Source organism: Microtus pennsylvanicus, chromosome 1 (genome assembly GCF_037038515.1).
Source record: "Microtus pennsylvanicus isolate mMicPen1 chromosome 1, mMicPen1.hap1, whole genome shotgun sequence".
Taxonomy (NCBI): Eukaryota; Metazoa; Chordata; class Mammalia; order Rodentia; family Cricetidae; genus Microtus; species Microtus pennsylvanicus.
Window position 1 is genome coordinate 165,507,368 of NC_134579.1, and position 22,795 is coordinate 165,530,162.

General features: G+C 47.3%; 1 protein-coding gene across 3 annotated transcripts in view; it reads left to right on the top strand.

Moving 5' to 3' along the window:
- The window catches only part of Afg1l (AFG1 like ATPase), a 160,743-nt gene extending 143,385 nt beyond the window's left edge, over nucleotides 1-17,358 (top strand). Inside the window, exons 11-13 of one of the 3 annotated variants that reach the window (XM_075944655.1) lie at nucleotides 4,295-4,435; nucleotides 9,677-9,790; nucleotides 12,186-13,089. In XM_075944655.1, coding sequence (XP_075800770.1) covers nucleotides 4,295-4,435; nucleotides 9,677-9,790; nucleotides 12,186-12,311 — 381 coding nt within the window. In that variant the 3' untranslated portion in view covers nucleotides 12,312-13,089. Of the gene's footprint in view, nucleotides 1-4,294; nucleotides 4,436-9,676; nucleotides 9,791-12,185; nucleotides 13,090-17,265 lie in introns of those variants that run through there. The other 2 variants (XM_075944665.1, XM_075944676.1) reach the window with 2 other exon arrangements.
- Nucleotides 17,359-22,795: the final 5,437 nt, after the last annotated feature.

The window sequence follows — 22,795 nt, forward strand, 5'->3', positions numbered from 1 at the left end:
GTTATTTTTAAAATAAACACTGAATGTAAGAAAAAAAGGGATTGGGGCTGGAGAGATGGCTCAGTGGATAAGAGCACTGGCTGCTCTTCCAGAGGACTCAGGTTCAATTCCCAGCACCCACATGGCAGCTCACAACTGTCTGTAACTCCAGTTCCAAGGGATCCAGACTCCTCATACAGACATGTATGCTGGAGAGACACCAATGCAGATAAAATCAAAAAGAAAGAAAACAAGGCATTAAGTGGCAGCGTTATCTACACATAGCCTCCTATAGCTTCACCGATGGCTGTGGTACATTAAAAATGATGCCATTTGTTCAGTGGGATTCAGTGAAAACATCAGATTTCTGTGTGTTATGTAATGAAAGAGTTGAGGTGGCCGGGCATGGAGGTACATGCCTTTAATTACAGCACCCAGGAGGCAGAAACAGATGGATCTCTGTGAATTTGAGTCCAGCCTGATTGACAGAGCAAACTCTAAGCCTCCAGAGCCATACAGTGAGATCTTGTGTGTGTGTGTGTGTGTGTGTGTGTGTGTGTGTGTGTGTGTGTGTGTGGTGTTACTTTGGAGAGCAAAGAACTGTCCTGCTCTCCTGGCTGGATCGTATTTTATCAATATATCCCCTTACTGACTTATTCCACACTATTAAGCATTCCTACACAGAGTTAGGACCAGCATAGTGTGGGTCTGCGCTCCTCCCCCCACCGTGTGTTGCTAATGATTTTACCAAAGAAAGGAGCACAGGGCCTGGTTCAGAAGCTGTTTGTCACCTACATGTGGGAGCAGAGTCTCTTCTTGGAGGACAGTCTGGGTCAGACAGTGTTCTCTCTGAGGCTACCTGACCTCAGGATCTAAGGAAAGGAAAGGGCTACTGAATTGTCGCTGGGTAACTGCTGTGCACTGAATAAGGCATGCTGAGCAGTGCTGTGTCCTCCCTGTGACTCAGCGACCTGCATTTCCCAGTGCTCACTCTGCAGTTGAGATGTTCATCCTTGGGACAAACCTGTAGATAGAATCCCTTTTCCAGATGAGGACACTAACTTCAGAGAGATCTTCCAAGGTCACCTGACTGCAAGTAACAGAACCAACATCTCCAAACCCTCAATTGTCCTGTCAAATGAGACTTATCGCTTCTAATGGCTCAGTCCTGAATTTTCCCATGACTGCTGCTTTGTAGACGCTTGAACAACAAAGCCGCTATGAAGAACGTTTATCAATAGAAAACACACTTTGTTTTCTTTTTGTTTTGGAGACAAAGTCTCTCTCGTAGCTTTGGCTGTCCTGGAACTCGCTCGGTAGAACAGGCTGACCTTGAACTCACAGGGATCCACCTGTCTCTGCCTCCCCTTGCTGGGATCAAAGGCACCACCACCTCCTGGTCAGTTTTCATGTGTTTAATTTTTTTTTTTGAGACAGAATCGGCAGTATCCCAGGCTGACCTCAAGGTCACTTTATAGCCCCAGATGACCTTGACCTGGTCCTGGTAAGCTACACGGGTGCTTATTAGTTAGAAGTGAGACCCAGGGGTGCTCCATGCCTGGTTTTATGCAGGGCTTTTGCGTGGGAGGCAATCACTCCACCTGCTGAGCTCCACTCCAGTGCAGAAGTTCCCACTTGATGTTTTAAATCCAAGCTGTCAGAGCTGCTTCCTCCGGAAAGCGAGTTAGTGTGTCTCGCTTTTCTTTCTGCTGTTTCTAAAGAAAAAGTGAATCCTGCTATCTATGGCCTAGCACAGGGTGTTAATGTGGTAAAGTACACAGAACGCTGGCTCTCCCGTTGTAACTGTGGGGCAGACCAGCGGCCTGTGGTGCGGCCATTAGCACTGTCCGCATCCCAGGCTGCGCACACCGAAGAGCAGCTTCACATTCCCCCGGTGATTGTTTGTAAAGGAAAGAGATCCTATATTATGCTTTATTTTCTTTATGTGAGCGAGCATATAATTGTTTTCCTGTTATAGGGAGGGGGTGTCAGCTAATGGCAAACGCAGAGCCTCCTGGCAAAGGCGTGCAATCTGTGAAACCGCTGAGTGGGCACAATTCTGATTTCCAGGCGCCCTCAGCTCTCCCGTGCGCCTCTGAGAACGCCATCCCTGGGCGTGCGTTTGCGCTGATAAAAATCACATCCACGCACAAAGTGCCAGCTTAATTATAAGAACCACATACGAGTGTGAGGTTCTCCATTTTCTTTTTACATCTGCTTCTGATTCATGGATGAGACAATTCGAACTTGTTTCCAAAGAGTACCATAGCTTTGGAGCGGTAGGGCTGTGGGTACAATTCTCTCTTACCCTAAGACACCATTGGCTGTTCTCTGTACCTCCTGGGCAGTGTTTTCCCTGAGTGGCAATTTTCATGGCCTCCCAAGGTCCCTGCTGTAACCCCAATGTCAGGCAAATGTGCATGGCTTCCTGTCTGAGCTAGGTGTTTCTGTTGCTGCAATGAAACCCTGTGACCAAACAGCAAGTTGAGGGAAAGAGTTTACTCAGCTTACACTTCCGTATCACTGGTCATCACCAAAGGAAGTCAGGACAGGAACCCGGAGGCAGGAACTGATGCAGAGGCCATAGTGGGGTGCTGCTTATTAACTGGCTCCCCATGGTTTTCTCAGTCTTTCTTATAGAGCCCAAGACCACCAGCCCATGGATGGCACCACCCACTATGAGCTGGGCCCTCCCCCATTGATCACTAATTGAGAAAAAATGCCTTACAGCTGGATCTCATGGAGGCCTTTCCTCAGCTGAGGCTCCTTCCTCTGATGACTTAGCTTGTGTCAGGTTGACGTACAAAACCGGCCTTCCCGATGGTACTCTTCTGAATGATTGGCTATGGGCAGGGGTAGAGCAAATTACTTAGTTCCCATCAGGAATGACATTTCTCCCTGCTCGGCTCACTTGGCCTCAGCCACTCAGCCAAATCACTTGAGCTCAAAATAGTAATCATGAAAATGACCAAGCCAGGCAGAGTGATGCACACCCGACACTGGAGGCTGAGGCAGGAGGATCAGCCTAGGCTACATAGACCCTTTTCGCAAAAGCAACAACAAAAGTGGTTTAGACTCTGAGGCAGACCCCAGCCACTGTGCTATTGTGTTTTCTCCCACGTGGGACAGCTGAGGAACAGAAAGACCTTCTAATATGCCAAGAGTGCCCAGTTAGGAAGAATATTCAAAGCAGGCACAGTTAGCTCGTCTCAGCAGGAGCTGACTCCCCCACTCAAAGCCTGGAACCCCTCCATGCCTGAACAGTGGGTGGCTCAGCCAGGGTAAAGGCCTGGAGATGGAGACCAAACGGGGAAGGTTGAGGAACAGCAAGTGTCCTTCTAGCCATTAATTCTGTCCACGCCCGCATCCTTCTAGACACTCACTCTGTCCATGCCTGCGTCCTTCTAGACACTCACCTATCCACACCTGCATCCTTCTAGACACCCACTCTGTCCACGCCTGCATCCTTCTAGACACTCACCTGTCCACGCCTGCATCCTTCTAGACACCCACTCTGTCCACGCCTGCATCCTTCTAGACACCCACTCTGTCCACGCCTGCATCCTTCTAGACACCCACTCTGTCCACGCCTGCATCCTTCTAGACACTCACCTGTCCACGCCTGCATCCTTCTAGACACCCACTCTGTCCACGCCTGCATCCTTCTAGACACTCACCTGTCCACGCCTGCATCCTTCTAGACACTCACTCTGTCCACGCCCGCATCCTTCTAGACACTCACTCTGTCCACGCCCGCATCCTTCTAGACACTCACCTATCCACACCTGCATCCTTCTAGACACTCACCTATCCACACCTGCATCCTTCTAGACACTCACCTGTCCGCGCCTGCATCCTTCTAGACACCCACTCTGTCCACGCCTGCATCCTTCTAGACACTCACCTGTCCACGCCTGCATCCTTCTAGACACCCACTCTGTCCACGCCTGCATCCTTCTAGACACTCACCTATCCACACCTGCATCCTTCTAGACACTCACCTGTCCACGCCTGCATCCTTCTAGACACCCACTCTGTCCACGCCTGCATCCTTCTAGACACTCACCTGTCCACGCCCGCATCCTTCTAGACACTCACCTGTCCACGCCCGCATCCTTCTAGACACTCACTCTGTCCACGCCCGCATCCTTCTAGACACCCACTCTGTCCACGCCTGCATCCTCATCCTACTTTCAAAAACAGCGCTGTCAGGTTCAGTCACTCCAAAGTCACCATCTGAATCACTCTGTGATAAGTTCTTAAATTAAAAGAGTCTAAAGAAAACCATAACTCCCTTTCTTTGTTTTAATTATAGCCACTTGGAGCAAGTGACTATTTGGAATTATCAAAGAATTTTGATACAGTATTTGTACGAAACATTCCACAATTTTCTCTGGCAAAGCGCACTCAAGCACGACGGTTCATAACTCTCATTGATAACTTCTATGACTATAAGGTAAGGATGGACTCCATTTCAATTCCTCACTCTCATTGATAACTTCTGTGACTACAAGGTAAGAATGGACTCAATTTTCACAGGACTGTGAAGTCAGATGACCTGGGTCAGAATCCTGGCTGTACCAGTTCTTTTACTGCTGTGCCTCAGTTTCCCCATCTATAGATAGAGGCTAGCAGTATCTACCCTCAAATGGTTGTTGTGAGGACTACACAGGTTGGTCCATATAAAATGCTTAAAACAAGATTTGGTCCAAGCTGAATGCTGTGCACTTCCTATTAAAAATAGCAGCAGCTAGTGGCAGGCTCCATCCCATCATCCCACAGGTAGGGCTGAGTGCTCAGTGCACCTGTGTTATCTGAATACCTGGTGGGTCTGAGAGTGATGAACAGCCCTTTGCCTTGTTGAACGGCTCGCTCCACCCTCCCCGCCCTCCCCCAGGAGCCACTAGCAGGTGACGTCATGCTGCTCTATTTTTGATCCCTGTGTCTTAGGAGGCAGTGCAGAGTCTTTGCCTGCACACAGAAGGCAATGTAGTAGTAGTAGCCTAATAGTTAAGGAGTGGACCCTGGCACCAGGCTGTCTGTTCTAAAGAATGACTTGGCTTCTGAGCATTGTCTGCCTTCTCTAGAAAGGTAACAATGATATGTGTATGGGCTTGTGAGGATGAGGTGTTTATATAAAGTACTAAGAACCTAGCGTGGCAGGTAATGCACTCACAATCAAGGCGAGCCCCTCTCACAGTGTAAACTTCCTCTAAGAGGAAGATACCCATAGTAAAGGTACTGTAAATGAATGTTTCCTGTCCTGCCCACCTGGTCCCAAATAACACATAGGCTTATATTCACAAATGCTTGGCCAGTAGCTCAGGCTTATTACTAACTAGCTCTTACGTTTAAATTAACCCACTTCTCTTCATCTATATATTGCCACATGGCTCGTGGCTTTACCTGTCCTCTAGCATATCTTGCTCCCTCCTTCCCCCAGCATTTTCAGTTTGGCTTTCCCACCTAGCCTTATTCTGCCTTGCTATAGGGCAATCAACTTTTTTAATTAACCAATGGGAGTAATACATATTTACAGTCTACAGAAGGATTATTCCACAGCAAACTACTGTAAGCATTTTTTTAACTACTGGAGCTTTCCCTCAATCGTATTTGCACAGAATTAGAGCAGTGATTCTAAAATTGAGGGGATTTTGTAGGGGAGGAGACATGTACGGAAAGCCATGGGAATTTAGTGTTTCATTTACTCATTCATTCAGTGACCTCTGTGACCCTGAGCAAGGTGTTAGGCTCAAAGCCGATGGCAATTGAGACGCTGTGGTTTCCGTCATAGCTCCTAGGGCCCAGGGTCTGAGCAACATGAATCTCATATGTCTGTGGAAATTTCATTCAGTTACCAGTTCAGGACGGCCGCTGGGACACAGAGAGAGGACCGTGAGCCTTGACGTTCAGGGATAGCAGGGAGCAGCCCAGGGAAGCCCTCTGTGCTCTGGTTGTATCAGAACCATCAGAGCCACTTATAGTCCAGATTCCAGAGCCTCATCTCACCCTAGCAAATGAGGACCAGTCATGGGTCCCGGAAGCTCACGTTCACATTTTCCCAAGGTGCTTCTTATACTGTTCAGGGGATGGTGGGCTGATTCCAGCACAAGGCAGGAGGGACAGCCTGGGATGGAGGAAGGTTGTTACTGACTGTGGAAGGCAGCCTGTGGGCTCCAGTGTGGTGATCCAGGAAAGCCTGCTGGAGGCCTGCAGCAAGACCATGTGGGCAGGGCTCGGGAGAAATGGACACTGATCAGGGAGTTGAGGTTCCAGGCATATCGCTGTGAGGCACTGCCCTGTCCTCATGGCAGGTCTCCACCCACTGGGTACAGTCCAAGAGGCTGGAGGGCATCACTGTTTTTACAGGGCAAAGACTTCATGGGGGAAATGTGCAAGTGGCATTGGAATAGAGGGCAAAGGCCCGCCTTGTTTGTCTCTCAGCTGGGAATGCCTTAAAGAACATCTGTCCCCCATTGCTCAGCCCACCGCTCGGTCCTCTCCCACCTCCTCACTTACTCAGATGAGCAAAAGCATTGCCTGGCAGTGTGCTGGAGCAGTCAACCTACCCACCCTAGCATTTATTCTGGCTACACCACACATTGGATCTCCTTTAAAGTTTAGTCAAAATTATCTTGTTTCAGAAATTGAGAGCATCAAGCAGACATTTTTCTAGAATGTATTCATGAAGATTTGTGAAACAGGACATTTCCACTTAAGTAATGAGAAAAGTGTCATTTGTGATTGAAAGAGTTTATTGAAATAAAATGGGAATGGTAGTCCCTAAAGTCAACATGTTGTTTTAAAGTATTCATATATTTACTTGAATAATGATTTTCAAAAGGCTGACAGCAAATCTAGGTTCTTCAAATATCCAGAGTGGTTGTTTTGGTGCTGGGTATGTGTATATGCCTATAACCCTGTGTATATGTATATATGCCTATAACCCTGTGTGTATGTGTATATGCCTATAACCCTGTGTATATGTGTATATGCCTATAACCCTGTGTATATGTATATATGCCTATAACCCTGTGTATATGTGTTTATGCCTATAACCCTGTGTATATGTATATATGCCTATAACCCTGTGTGTATGTGTATATGCCTATAACCCTGTGTATATGTATATATGCCTATAACCCTGTGTGTATGTGTATATGCCTATAACCCTGTGTATATGTGTATATGCCTATAACCCTGTGTATATGTATATATGCCTATAACCCTGTGTATATGTATATATGCCTATAACCCTGTGTATATGTGTTTATGCCTATAACCCTGTGTATATGTATATATGCCTATAACCCTGTGTGTATGTGTATATGCGTATAACCCTGTGTGTATGTGTATATGCCTATAGCCCTGTGTATATGTGTATATGCCTATAACCCTGTGTATATGTGTATATGCCTATAACCCTGTGTATATGTATATATGCCTATAACCCTGTGTGTATGTGTATATGCCTATAACCCTGTGTATATGTATATATGCCTATAACCCTGTGTATATGTATATATGCCTATAACCCTGTGTGTATGTGTATATGCCTATAACCCTGTGTATATGTGTATATGCCTATAACCCTGTGTATATGTATATATGCCTATAACCCTGTGTATATGTATATATGCCTATAACCCTGTGTATATGTGTTTATGCCTATAACCCTGTGTATATGTATATATGCCTATAACCCTGTGTATATGTATATATGCCTATAACCCTGTGTATATGTGTTTATGCCTATAACCCTGTGTATATGTATATATGCCTATAACCCTGTGTGTATGTGTATATGCCTATAACCCTGTGTATATGTGTATATGCCTATAACCCTGTGTATATGTATATATGCCTATAACCCTGTGTATATGTGTTTATGCCTATAACCCTGTGTATATGTATATATGCCTATAACCCTGTGTGTATGTGTATATGCCTATAACCCTGTGTATATGTATATATGCCTATAACCCTGTGTATATGTATATATGCCTATAACCCTGTGTATATGTGTTTATGCCTATAACCCTGTGTATATGTATATATGCCTATAACCCTGTGTGTATGTGTATATGCGTATAACCCTGTGTGTATGTGTATATGCCTATAGCCCTGTGTATATGTGTTTATGTCTATAGCCCTGTGTATATGTGTTTATGTCTATAGCCCTGTGTATATGTGTTTATGTCTATAGCCCTGTGTATATGTGTTTATGTCTATAGCCCTGTGTATATGTGTTTATGCCTATAACCCTGTGTATATGTGTATATGCCTATAACCCTGTGTATATGTGTTTATGCCTATAACACTGTGTGTATGTGTATATGCCTATAACCCTGTGTATATGTATATATGCCTATAACCCTGTGTATATGTGTTTATGCCTATAACCCTGTGTATATGTGTTTATGCCTATAACACTGTGTGTATGTGTATATGCCTATAACCCTGTGTATATGTATATATGCCTATAACCCTGTGTATATGTGTTTATGCCTATAACCCTGTGTGTATGTGTATATGCCTATAACCCTGTGTATATGTATATATGCCTATAACCCTGTGTATATGTGTTTATGCCTATAACCCTGTGTATATGTGTATATGCCTATAACCCTGTGTATATGTGTTTATGCCTATAACCCTGTGTATATGTGTATATGCCTATAACCCTGTGTATATGTGTTTATGCGTATAACCCTGTGTATATGTGTATATGCCTATAACCCTGTGTATATGTGTTTATGCCTATAACCCTGTGTATATGTGTATATGCCTATAACCCTGTGTATATGTGTTTATGCCTATAACCCTGTGTATATGTGTATATGCCTATAACCCTGTGTATATGTGTTTATGCCTATAACCCTGTGTGTATGTGTATATGCCTATAACCCTGTGTATATGTATATATGCCTATAACCCTGTGTATATGTGTTTATGCCTATAACCCTGTGTATATGTATATATGCCTATAACCCTGTGTATATGTATATATGCCTATAACCCTGTGTATATGTATATATGCCTATAACCCTGTGTATATGTGTTTATGCCTATAACCCTGTGTGTATGTGTATATGCCTATAACCCTGTGTATATGTGTTTATGCCTATAACCCTGTGTATATGTGTATATGCCTATAACCCTGTGTATATGTATATATGCCTATAACCCTGTGTATATGTGTTTATGCCTATAACCCTGTGTATATGTGTATATGCCTATAACCCTGTGTATATGTGTTTATGCCTATAACCCTGTGTATATGTGTTTATGCCTATAACCCTGTGTATATGTGTTTATGCCTATAACCCTGTGTATATGTGTTTATGCCTATAGCCCTGTGTATATGTGTTTATGCCTATAACCCTGTATATATGTGTATATGGCTCTTTCCCTATATATATATGTATATAGGCCTGTGTGTAAAGGCCTGGGCTTCCCTGTATAAAGCCTCTTCTGTCTGAATCACAGCGTGGTCTAAAATGTGCAGAAATGTGTTGAGAAGTGCTATGTGGTTTTCAAACCACTAGTTCACTAGAAACTACTCGGAAAAAAACACAGACAATTTTAAAAGCCAAGCCCCAAGCTCCTTATGTGACAAACAGACCTTTATCTTGCGAGAGAGTTTTCCTCCAGCCTGAGTGTGGCATCCGACCCTGTGCCCCTTCTCCCGGTTCAGGTGCGCATGATCTGCTCTGCAGAGACCCCCATCTCAAGCTTATTTTTGCATCAACACCATGACAGTGAGTCAGAGCAAAGCAGAATACTGATGGATGATTTGGGGCTGAGCCAGGTAGGTGGTATTAGCATGATTTCGTTTTATTATGAAATGGTTTGATGATTTGGGGTTTGACACACACTACATTCTGCAGAAGGAACCACTGAGTTGATGCTGTCTAGCTGACTTTGTCTCAGCATTGGCACATGTAGAGAGTCTGGTCTTAGAGGCCCGATTGAGTGTGTAGGCCCATGCTTCATTGTCACATAGCAGAAACAGTCCTGCAGAGAACCTAGCAAGTCCCAACTTACAAGAAAGAAACCCATGGCTCTTTGCCAGACTCTCCATTAAGCAAACATTTGCAGAACACTTCTCTGTGCTAGCCTCCGGGTTCTCTGTAGGAAACACACTGACGTGGTCTGGGTTTTTCTGGAGTTTGGACTCTGAATTCATCCCAGGCCAAGCAGAGGAGACTGCATTCCCTTCTTCTGTGAGAGCGTTATGGGGTATATTGATCAGCTGTCAACTATTAGTCAGAAGTTCAACTGGGGCTGGAGAGATGGCTCAGCAGTTTAAGAGCACTGACTGCTCTTCCAGAGGACCGAGGTTCGATTCCCAGCCCCCACATGACAGCTAACAACCATCTGTACCTCTGGTTCTAGGGGATCTGATGCCCCTTTCTGGCTTTCATGCAAACTGCATGTACATGGTGCATAGACATACATGCAGGCAAGGCACCCATACATGTAAAATAAAAAATAATTAAGTCTCAAAAAAATAAATTTCAACACTGACCCCAAGAATGGGGTTGCATTTGTCTAGGTCCAACGGTGAATTCTTGTTGACTTGAATCGACATTATTCATCCTAAGAGTTTGAGAGAAGGGGTCCAATAATGCTTTCAAAAGATTAACGTTTAAACGTGATTGCGTTGTGTGTGTTAGTCTTCAGGCCGCTGTGACGGAACACTGCGACATGTGTGGCCTACCCACCATGCAGGCTGCTTCTCCCAGTTCCGCAGTCAGAGCTCCCATGATGGAAGGAGGGAAAGATCTCCCTGGCCTTTGTTAATGAAGACATCAATCCAATTCTTGGGGACCCACTCTCAAGATCTACTTAGTTCCTTAAGGCTCTGTCACCTAGTGTCGCTCCTTTGGGGGTTAAGATTTCAGAATGGAGAGTTCGGAAAGACAACGCTCAGACCTCAGTGGTGTTGGAATAGCTACCTAAACCCCAATGTGGGCATCGTGGGAATGTTGGCTCTCAAAGAGCAGTCCCTGTGTGCTGTCAGTGCACCTGAGGAACTAGGCAGTCTAACCAGCTTCCCATCACAGGCTTTTAAATTTTCTGTAAGAGTCAGGCTGCAGATTGGGACCCAGCATGGCTAAACCAGAGAATGTGACCTCAGGGTCCTAGAGTCACAGTGACTAGGTAGGGGAGATGGGGTTAGGAAAGGTGGATTGAGGGAGGATGGGCTAAGGGGGGATGAGCTTAGGGAGGATGGGTTGAGGAAGGATGGGCTTAGGGAAGATAGGGTTAGGGGAGGATGGATTTAGGGAGGATGGGCTAAGACGGGGATGAGCTTAGGGGAGGATAGGTTTGAGGAAGATGGGCTTGGAGAATATGTGCTTGGGGAGGATGGGCTTAGGGAAGATGGGTTTAGGAGCATTGAACTTTTCTCTGAACAAAAACTTAAGAGCAAACCCCCCAAGCAGAGAAAGAAAGTCTTCGCATCCACAAGCTTATGTTGATGTCTTCAGGCCCAGGGTGTTGTCTGGCTTCGCAGCGGGAGGCGTCCCCAATATACCCCTCAGCAAGGTTACCAATATTCCAGTAGCTAAGGACCAAAAGTGGCTCCAGTCTTTGCAAAGCCAGATTTAAGGCAGGCTCTGCAGAGTCAGAACCCACAGGACTTTCCAGTCACTCAGTCTAGAAAAGGCTCTCCAGGAATCTGTCCCCGGGCTTCCTAACTTTCCACAACTGCTGGTTTTCTTTGGGGGTTTTAACTTTGAACTTGCACCTTCCAGTCTTCACCTGTGGAGTTCTAGGATTATAGGGTAAGTCACCATGCCTAGCAAAAATCACTTTTGCCATTAGCTACTTTTGGAGAGAGCTTTCTTTCCAGCATGTTCCTTTGGAGTTTGCAGAGAACCTCCTTTTGAGTAGAATCTTTTCGTTTCTGTTTCAGCTTTGATCAGATATATTTTTTTCTTCCTGGTTCTATTAATTACCTATTAGTTTAGATCAATTAACATTTTAGTCTCATTTAAGAGATTGTGTATGAAAAAAAAAAGATCTAAATAGATAAGCCTGGAGGTTTTCTCAGCCAAAGATAAGCCTGGAGGTTTTCTCAACCAAAGATAAGCCTGGAGGTTTTCTCAGCCAAAGATAAGCCTGGAGGTTTTCTCAGCCCGGGTTTGCAGGGACCCGCTTTCACTGGGCCTCGCTTTGTCTGCTCTGCCTGCTCTCAGGACTCGGCAGGCCTCTCCATGTTTACTGGGGAGGAGGAAATCTTCGCATTCCAGCGCACCATTTCCCGGCTCACAGAGATGCAAACTGAGCAGTACTGGATCGAAGGGGACAGAAGCAAGAAGTAGGTCACTGTCACATGAATAAAGACAGGCGACTGGTAAAGGCTGCGCGAGACTTGACGACATCATCTCCTCATCACCGACTGCACTTTGTCCTGCAGACTCTGGTCACCTGAGGCGGTGGACGAGGACCCGGAGGTCCCGTCTTTGTAGATCCACGTTTTGCCCATTTATTTGGACTGCTTTCTGCATCTAAAATGAATCATGGCTCCTGAAGATTACTGTAGAACCTGACATGCTGCACCTGACTGAACCTGCACACATGCAGGCAGCAAGTGCAGCAGCCCGGGCACCTCCAGTCAGGCCGCACCTTGGAAACTGAAGGGGACAGCATTTTACATCGGCCTTCGTATTCCTGTTTGTTGGTCGGTTACGAGTTGCGGTCACCTCCAGACCTTGTGGCTTCCTCTGTGCTAGAGAGAATCTGTGTTACCCATAGATCCAGGTTAGCAGGCAATACCTGGTCAATGAGGACATGGATCACAAAACTGTCAGGGAAGGAACAAGTGGAAAGTTCCAGCTACCAGGCAGGTCTCCCCACTGCTAGCCAAGGAGGGCAGGTACCAGGAATGTGTTGTTGGAGCCACCGGAGGAGGCAGAGCCACAGCCATACCAGTAGCAGAGTGAACCCCATCACCCCAGGTGCCCTACTGTGTCAGCCACGCCCACTCTCACTGCAGAGTTTACTGCCCGCCCTGGATGCTGAGTCTGCAGAGCTGGACCTCGCGGGGAAACAGGAGAGAACACTTGATGATCCGTAAATAAAAGTTGATTTCTCCCTCACTGAGTTTGTCTGAGTCACTTAAGTAAAACCTGTCTTTGCTAAATATTATCACAAAAGGGGATTTGGCTTATAGTTATTAAAGGGTGGGAGAGATGGCTCAGCAGCTAAGAACACTTGCTGATCTCTCAGAGGACCAGAGTTCAGTTCCTAGCATCCATGTCAGATAGCTCAAAACCACCTGTAACTCCAACCCCAAAGGATCTGATGTAATCTTCCAGCCCCCAGGGGCACCCGCATGCGCATGTCCCACCACATACACACAGAGGTAAATATACATATACATAAACTGTAAAAATAAGTATTATTTTTAAAAAAGAAGAATAATCTTAAACCCTGGGCCAGTGAGATAGCTCAGCAGACCAAAGGGCTCGCTGCACAACCCTGACAATGTGGGTCGGAACCCTCAGTTGAAGGAGAAAATCAGATTCTCAGTGTTATTTTCTAAGTCTATTCACTAAGCCTGTATTCAACACATACACATAATAAATAATTTTAAAAAGATCTTTTTAATCCCCTTCAGAAAAGAAAAACCCTGAAACCCCCAGATATGAAAATCAACTATTTGGGAGAGTAGTCTAATAATCACATACCTGTCATTGTAAATGGGTTCTTTGAGGCTACTTGTCATCTAATAATCTGTCCTCACCATTCTGTTTTGGATATTAACTCTTTTATGTCAAGCAGATAGATGAGTGGGGTACCTAAGCATGGAAAAAAGTTTGAATTAGGGTGTCCTAAAAGTTAAATGTGGTATAACAGTGTATGCATATACATACATACATACATACGGATGGATGGATGGATGGATGGATGGATGGATGGATGGATGGATGGATGGATGGATGGGCGGACGGACGGGCAGATGGATGGATGGATGGATGGATGGATGGATGGATGGATGGATGGGCAGATGGATGGATGGATGGGCAGATGGATGGATGGATGGACGGACGGACAGATGGATGGACGGACGGACGGGCAGATGGATGGATGGATGGATGGACGGACGGACGGACGGACGGACGGACGGACGGACGGACGGATGGACGGACGGGCAGATGGATGGATGGATGGATGGATGGATGGATGGATGGATGGATGGGCAGATGGATGGATGGATGGATGGGCAGATGGATGGATGGATGGACGGACGGACGGACGGATGGATGGATGGACGGACGGACGGGCAGATGGATGGATGGATGGATGTGTCAGTGGATGTGTGGACGGTTGGATATGTGTACAGATGGATGGGTGGATAGATGGGTAGGTGAACAGATGGATGGATTTTTGTGGTTCTGGATACCAAACTCAGGGCCTTCCCCATGCCAGGTAAGTACTCCACCACTGAGCTGTCTCACCCAGGCACAACCCAGTTCTAAAACTTACCGTTTGCTTTTCACATTTCTTTTTTCTTACCTTTAATAAAAAGACAATATGGATGGACAGACAGATGGACAGGGGACTGACAGAAAAGGAAACTCCCTGAGTGTGTGGTGTTGGTGGCACAGTGCCCACTCCAGTTCTTTGTTCCGGTCCGGGTTTGGACCGTGAAAGCTTGTTTGGAGACTCCAGTGGGAGAGCTCAGCACCCTGTGCACATGGCAGCGGGGTGGGCTTCTGCTGGAGGAGCTTGTCTTCAGTGCGGAGCTTCGGAAGGACACGCAGGTGGAAGAGGAAAAGATGGGGGTTGTGGAATATTCCTTTAGGCTGTGTGAAGATGTGTAACTGCTGAGCCATCTCTCCAGCCCCTGAGCCTGCATTTTGATGGTGACATGAGGTGAGACATGGAATTTTCCACTTGGCCTATCAGTCAGTATATCAAAAGTTCCAGGTTGTGGAACACCTTAGGGCTTCACTTTTTAGTTAGGGGCACCCCACTTCTAAGACCCAAGTGCAGCATGTTAACAACCCCAACTGGGAAGCCTCACTTTAGTTTTCTTCCAGCTGTGATCTGTGACATTCCCAGCTCTCCAGTCTTTCCTCTGGGGTTGCAGGACAATCAGGAACCCATGTTCTCACTGGAAGTGCTCAGCACGTGGGTTGAGAGATGAGATGCCAGCAAGCATTACAGTGGAACGAAGGCTCTACTCACCCGAGACTCAGGCCAGGAGGCCTGGCTCCAGAAGTGCCAGGTGCTTCAGCATCCTCCTAGCTCACCTCCAGAAGTGCCAGGTGCTTCAGCATCCTCCTAGCTCACCTCCAGAAGTGCCAGGTGCTTCAGCATCCTCCTAGCTCACCTCCAGAAGTGCCAGGTGCTTCAGCATCCTCCTAGCTCACCTCCAGAAGTGCCAGGTGCTTCAGCATCCTCCTAGCTCACCTCCAGAAGTGCCAGGTGCTTCAGCATCCTCCTAACTCACCTCCAGAAGTGCCAGGTGCTTCAGCATCCTCCTAGCTCACCTCCAGAAGTGCCAGGGCCCTCAGCATCCTCCTAACTCACCTCCAGAAGTGCCAGGTGCTTCAGCATCCTCCTAGCTCACCTCCAGAAGTGCCAGGTGCTTCAGCATCCTCCTAGCTCACCTCCAGAAGTGCCAGGTGCTTCAGCATCCTCCTAGCTCACCTCCAGAAGTGCCAGGTGCTTCAGCGTCCTCCTAGCTCACCTCCAGAAGTGCCAGGTGCTTCAGCATCCTCCTAGCTCACCTCCAGAAGTGCCAGGTGCTTCAGCATCCTCCTAGCTCACCTCCCACCCCAAACTTGACAAAAAATAAATGGGAAAAAACAGGACAACTTTTCTTAGAAAAAGAAAAACTTAATTCATTGCTTTCTTCTTGTGATTAAAAAACAAAACAAAACAAAAACAACAGACCATGAAATGAGCTCATTTGCTGGTGACAACCATGAGATCTATAACATGGGGACTTACATAATTTTGACCGATTTCTGAGTAAGTACTGCTGAATCACATTTAAGCATTCTCGGTGGGGTTTCCCATTTTTATCATAAGGAAATGCTTTGATCTTTCTGAAATCTCTCTCTCCCCACCTTGCTCTGCTTTCGCCCTGGTACTTACAAGTGTGACAACAATGGAAGTTTACAATCTTTGTATCTAACAGGAGTAAGTAGATATGCTCACATTTACTTATTAAACAGTCATACGGCACTTATCAGTGCTAAATTCTTCATTAAAAAGCTCACCTTACTAGACCTGGAAGGAGGTGGGAGGTCCTTGGACTTCCCACAAGGCAGGGAACCCGGACTGCTCTTCGGGCTGATAAGGGAGGGGGACTTGATTGGGGGAGGGGAAGGGAAATGGGAGGTGGTGGAGGGGAGGAGGCAGAAATCTTTAATAAATTTAAAAAAAAAAAGCTCATTTATTCCTTGCGACTCTCTTCTGAGATGCAGGTACTATTATCCCCATTTTACAGTCAGGGAAACTGAGGCCAGAAAACCACAAAATCAGAGCCGAGTTGCTAAGACACACATTGGAGCCGCACTCAAGGACGCAGGGCTCCCTGAGATGCCTTAAATCCAAATCCTTTCAGCACAGCCTAATACAGAAATAGTTGCTCGGGTTGGTGGACACCAGCCATTTCCTATGAAGAGGGCACCATCTTGTGGTCGCTGTGGTGAACTGACAGGGAGGGCTAGGCTTGCCGGCTGGGAAATCTCAGTGCTGCTTATTCCCAGGCCTGGGCCACCTTCAGTCAGGCATCCCTGGAGATGGGGAACTCGCATCCAAGTCCTTTAACGGTCCCCGTGGGATTCTGATGTTCAGCAGGATGTGTCTGTCCGGTGATGATGCAGCCAGCAAGCGCGTGGGGCTGACTTTGCAGCCTGGGTGCCCGACTCAGAGTATCTGGTTGATTGAGAAGCCTTTTCAAGAGATCGCCAAGCCTGCTGTACTTAGGGGTCTTGATGCCCAGGACACAGACACACGATGCTATCACCAGGCCTCTCTGCGCCTTTCCCTCCCGGAGGCAAGAGGCCCCTGCTTTGCTTCCTCACCCGTGGTAACAACAGAACAGAACCAGGCAGCACCTTCTATTGCTGCCCGTGGTTTCCTGCCCCGCGTTCACCAGTCGTGTGCTCGGTGGGAGGAGGCTCATCGCCTCCCAGGGCAAAGGCATGCCCGAGGGAGCTCCTTCTCAGTTTGGAAAAAATGTTAATTTAACTCTTAAAAATAATAAGTATGCTTTCCATAAATATTATTTAAAATGTCTTGTTTTCTTTGAGACAGCCCACCTGACATCAAACTTGCAATGCTCCTGAGCGCCGGGATCACAGGTGTGTGTGCCATCAGCCTGGGAAACACTTGCTTTCCCTTCTAACGTGGTCATGGGGTCTAGTGCCCCCAGCTCCTGTGACCAAAACCTTTAGAGATCCGCAGTCATTTCAAGAGTGGAAGGTGGTCCCGAGATTAGTTCCCTCCCATTGGCAGGCTTCAACTCCATCTCTGAGGGAGGGCACTGCCTCTGCTCTCGCTCTCCTGGCCCGCCTGGTCCAAAACAACCATGGAGACCGACAGCGTTGTTTCTGCGTTTGAGCATTGGACTAGGGAAACGCAACTGGAGTCTCGGCCTATGCCCATCTGCGCTGCGCAGGGTTTTGTCAACTTTAACACAAACTGTAGTCGTCCAGGAGGAGGGAACTTCAATTGAGAAAATGCCTCCTCCATTAGATCAATCTGGAGGCAAGTCTGTGGAGGTATTTTTTTTTCTTTCTTTTCTTGTTTTTATTTTGTATTTTTTAAGACAGGGTTTACTTTGTGCAATAGTCCTGGCTGTCCTGGAACTCACTCTGTTGACCAGGCTGGTCTCAAACTCAGAGATCCACCTGCCTCCACCTCCTGAGTGCTGGGATTAAAAGTGTGTGGCCACCACCGCTGGATGGCATTTTTTTTGATTAATGATTGATGTGGGAGGGCCCAGCCCACTGGGGGCGGTGCTGCCCGTGGGCAGGTGTTCCTGGGTTGTATAGGGAAGCAGGCTGAGCAAGCCATGGGGGAGTCAGCCGTGTTTCTTCGTGTCCACTGCTTCAGTTCCTCCTTCCCACCTCTGCTTCTCTTCATGAAATACTGCCACCGGACGATGAAATCAACCCCTTCTTCCCCAGGTCACTTAAGGTCATGATGTTTATCATAGCAATGGAAAGCGCACTAGGACACAACCCTTTGTAATACCACACAGGCTTCGTGCAGCTTCTGGAAATGCTGCCTGAAAGAGCAAGGCCCAGAAATGCAAATGGTGGCTGTCTGGGGTCACTGTAATAGAACACCTGAGACTGGATTGTTTAAAACAGGTTAGTTTTTGCCTATGCTGAGCAGCCCGCGGTGGAGGTACTGCAGCTGGTGAGGGCTTTTGCTCTACATTGCCCTCTGGTGGCAGCTGTGAAGCTTACACTCAGTGTTAGAGGAAGTCCGCTGACATACAGCATCCTCGGCACACTATTTTTTTTTTTTTTTAGATTTATTTATTTCACATGTAAGTTTACCTGGATGGACGGATGTGCACCATGTGTGTGCCTGGTGCCAGAGGAAGGCAGAAGGAGATTTAGATTTCCTGGAACTGGAGTTATGGGTGGTTGTAAACCGCTGTATGGGTGCCTGGTACCAGAGGAAGGGAGAAAGGGGATTTAGATTTCCTGGAACTGGAGCTATGGAGAGTTGTGAACCACCATGTGGGTGCTGGGAATCGAGCCTGAGTCCTCTCAAGAGCAAGTGCTCTTAGCAGCTGCTGTTTCTCCAGCCCCTCACACTCTTTCTTGATTCCGCTAGGTGTAAAGACCACCTGAGGTGGATTATTCCCCCAAATGCATCTCCTTCCCGACTCCCACTTCAGTTCTTCACTGACTGCTACCAAATCCAGCCCGGTGCCAGGGCCTTGACCTGACTGGAGGCCAAGACCGGGAGAAGAAAAGACAGATGCACGAAGAAGAGGAGATCCAGCAGGGTGGGCTCGCTAAGGGAGAAACATGGCATCCTGGGAACTCGGCACATTTTTATAGACGGTTGAAGAGAAGGGGAGGTTATTTCATACAGCTGAATGGGGGGGGGGTATTGTATACAGATCAACAAGGACCACTGAACCATGCAAGTCTTGGCATCCAGGCTGCGCCAGCAGTGCGGCCCAGGCAGACACATCAGTGAGAATGGGAGCCCCTCCCACCACCACCCCCCGCGCCCCGCCCCTGCCCTGCCAAGGTGGACTCACAGCCTCTCAGGAACACACAGACCTAATATAGTCAGCATCCAGAGCGACCTAGCTGGGGGCATGGAGGGTTCTCAGCCCGGAATCACAGTAGAAGATAGAGGATTGAAGGAGGGAGGGCACTGTTGAGGAGAGGCAGAGTGCTAAGCCCCGCCCCTCATCGCCCCCTGGTTACTGAGGGCTCCGCCAAGAGAAATGACCAGTTGCTCCAGGAACTCAGAAGGGGAGGTGTGGCTAGAATATTATTTTTCTGAATTTTTAAAGAGGAGTCGGACATGACTTGCCCTCCAGACTTAACAATTCCCTTTTAGAATCCAAAATTCAGAGGGCAGAGTGTAAAAACTGCTGCTGTCATCAAAATGTACCCCTCAGCTTGCACTAATAACCTATCGTGTTTTTAACCAAGCTCTGTAGCATGCAGAATATTAAATTTATTTACTAAAGGAGTATCGGCTGATTTCTGTTGATTAGAGTAACAGTCTGTAGAATTAAAAAATAATTGCTTGTGCTTTTGCAGTACTGATATAATCAGATTTCACACCAGAAAATGAGCATCGAACCACATTAAAACAATATTAAGTTCAGGACAAAATAGACTCAGTGTTTGGCTAAAGTCCCAGCATAGCCCCACCCATTTCTGTATCCCCTGGTCAACCCTGAAGATGAATGCGAAGGTTTGCTGTGGGGAAAGCCATCAGTCTACCAGCGAGAGAGAGGACCAGGGCAATGTCGTCTTTGTTGTCATAGGTTAGAGGCCCCAGTGTGGTCTGAGGCCAGCCAGTCAGACAGGCCTTTCTGTCTCAGCCAGTGTGACAAATCCATGGCACGGTCCTTAGTCTGAACCCTCCTTGACTTTGGATCCAGAAAAGCCAAGCCCTCCTAGGCTCTGTCCTGCCCTCAGATGCCACCTCCTACCCCAGTTTCTGTCTCCTCCATTGTACCTCAAGGCTGGAAATGGAGCTCCAGGGTTGGGAGGGTGAGGAGTCCTCAGATCTATTCTGTTCCCATAGCTTGTCCCTGTCCCGTTCAAAGAGCTGTGGGTGGCTAGGGTGGCTAGACGTGGTGGCAGATGCCTGTAATAAAGCAGGTGTGGGGGGGGGGACAAGGCGGAAGGATCCCCACGGGTCTGAGGCCAGCCCAGTCTATCTGTCGTTTCAGGCCAGTAGGGCTACATAGCAAGAGCCCGTTGCAAAGATCACGTGACCAGAGCGTAAGAGCTGCTGTCTCCAGCCTTTGTTCACCCTTCACCAAGCTTCCCAGGTGGCAGAAAGGTCTGTATCATGGCTGGGGACAGCAGAATGGGTCTCGGCTCCAAGAGACTTGATTTCCTCAGCGTTGCGGGGAGGGCTTGTGTGCTCTTTGGATCCCGAAGACCCAAGTTAAACCCGCGCTCCTCACCTTGACAGCTAAGGACGGAATGGCTTCTTTACACTGTTTCCTCCTAGCGACTGCATCAGACAGCAGGGTTAGCCATGGGAACTTCTTGTTGGATGATTAATTAAGGCTAATTTACTATTGAAGCTCTTGTCTCCCAACCTGGTGATTCACCGGAAACATCTGGGATGATAACGTAGACTGTCCATATGCCAAATGCAAGCTCATCAGCAGTGATGGACCTGGAAACCCGTATCTTCAGGAAACAGGAGACTTCAGAGAAGCGCAGGGGAAGAAAACCGGCACACTGAATGTGCCAGCATGTGCAATGGAGGGACTTAGGGCTGGGACATAGTACAGGGCATCTGTGGTCCCTGGCTTGGGAGAAGAAAGCACATGAAATTCTATTTAGTTTTCGTGATGTTTTTCTAAAGTCAGAAATGAAGATAGCTCTACACATCTTTTTTCCGACAGCGTGGCACTCTGTGTCCGTGGGCACACAGCACTGAATGACCACCTTCACTCCCAGGGAATGTGGCTCCACCGCGCTGAGGCCTGACAATGGCACCTTTGTTTGTCCCCCAGCTAGCAAGGAATCGCCTTGTCTATAGTTTGTGTCGCCGGATGTCACCAGCCTGGTTATTGGATAAAGGCAAGAGCCTTAAACCACAGACTCCAGGAGCATTCCACACGTGAGAGGTGAGCCACAGGTGTCCTGCTACAAGCTTGCACCACGTGAGATGCTTCCAGTGGCTCACCATGGCAAGAGGTTCCGAAGAAGGTTTGGACTTAACGAACTTGGTGCTTTTCCTCAGGAAACAGTACAAGGAAAGCTTTGCTGCTCCGCCTTGCTGTCTTTCCTGCACAAGTGGCTGGCTACCGTGATGCTACTAACAATGCGTCCTAAAATCAGACCCCTGAGGGAGTGACGGTTTAAACACGGGAGGAATGCCTCACATTTGCACTGTGGCAGGACATTCTCAGCAGGCTTGGAAATGTTGCCATGAGTGGGATCTGTAGCTAAAAAGGGTGTCAAGCACCATTGGAAAAAATCCCACACCTGTGACAAAAGGAAGACCGGAGAGTTCTTCACAAACGCTATGGATGATTTCGATAAAGTGGACCAAATCCTTGGAAAACACAAGCTCGAGACTCACATCGTACGACACAGACGGCCAGTAAAGCCCATAACCATGGGTGGATCAGAACCAGGAACTTAAAACTTCCTGGAAAGGAAGTCCCAGTGGAGGGGGCACGTCCCTCTTCTCACAAAGCTGGAGTTACTCTGACATTAAAGCCAGCAGCAATAGCAGACAAACAAAAAATAAAACCAAAGATTAATGTCCCTCGTGAATCTAAACACAAAAACTGTAAACAAATACTAGCAAATATAATCAACATATAGAAGAGTTAAAAATTACCTGTGGTGGTGCGACCTTATACTTCCAGCACTCAGGAGGCTGAGGCAGGAGGATCACAAGGTAGACGTTAGTCTGGGCCATGTTTCCCCCCGAAGAAGGGGGATTATATATCATAACCAAGAAATTTGTCAGGGTGGAAAGCTAATTCAGTATTTGAAAAACAATTAGTCTAATCCATAAATTAAGAAGTTTTGCATAATCCAATCAATGCATGCATAACATGTATTTGAACAGATGCCATATACATTCATGGTAAGACTATTCTGTGTGAAACTAGGAGTATATCTGGTAGACAGCACACTTGGCCCAATCTCCAGCAATACACATGCAACATACATACACAAAGATGAAGGAAGGAAGCAAACCTTTAACTCTCCTCTCACAGGTGTGGGGTTGGGTGGGTAGGGTCAGTCGGGTGGGTAGGTAGGGTCAGTGGGGTGGGTGGGTAGGGTCAGTGGGGTGGGTAGGGTCAGTGGGGTGGGTAGGGGTGGTTAGGGTCAGTGGGGTGGGTGGGTAGGGTCAGTGGGGTGGGTGGGTAGGGTCAGTGGGGTGGGTGGGGTGGGTGGGAAGGGTCAGTGGGGTGGGTGGGTGGGGGTGGGTAGAGTCAGTGGGGTGGGCGGGGCAATAGCTAATGCTGTCACACTTAGATCAGAAAGGGAAAGGATGTGGACTCTCCAGACTTTTTTAAAACACAGGTCTCAAGTTCTGCTAGCAACAAAAGGAACTAGAGAGTAAACAGACCAGGAAGGAAGAACTTAAAAACCAG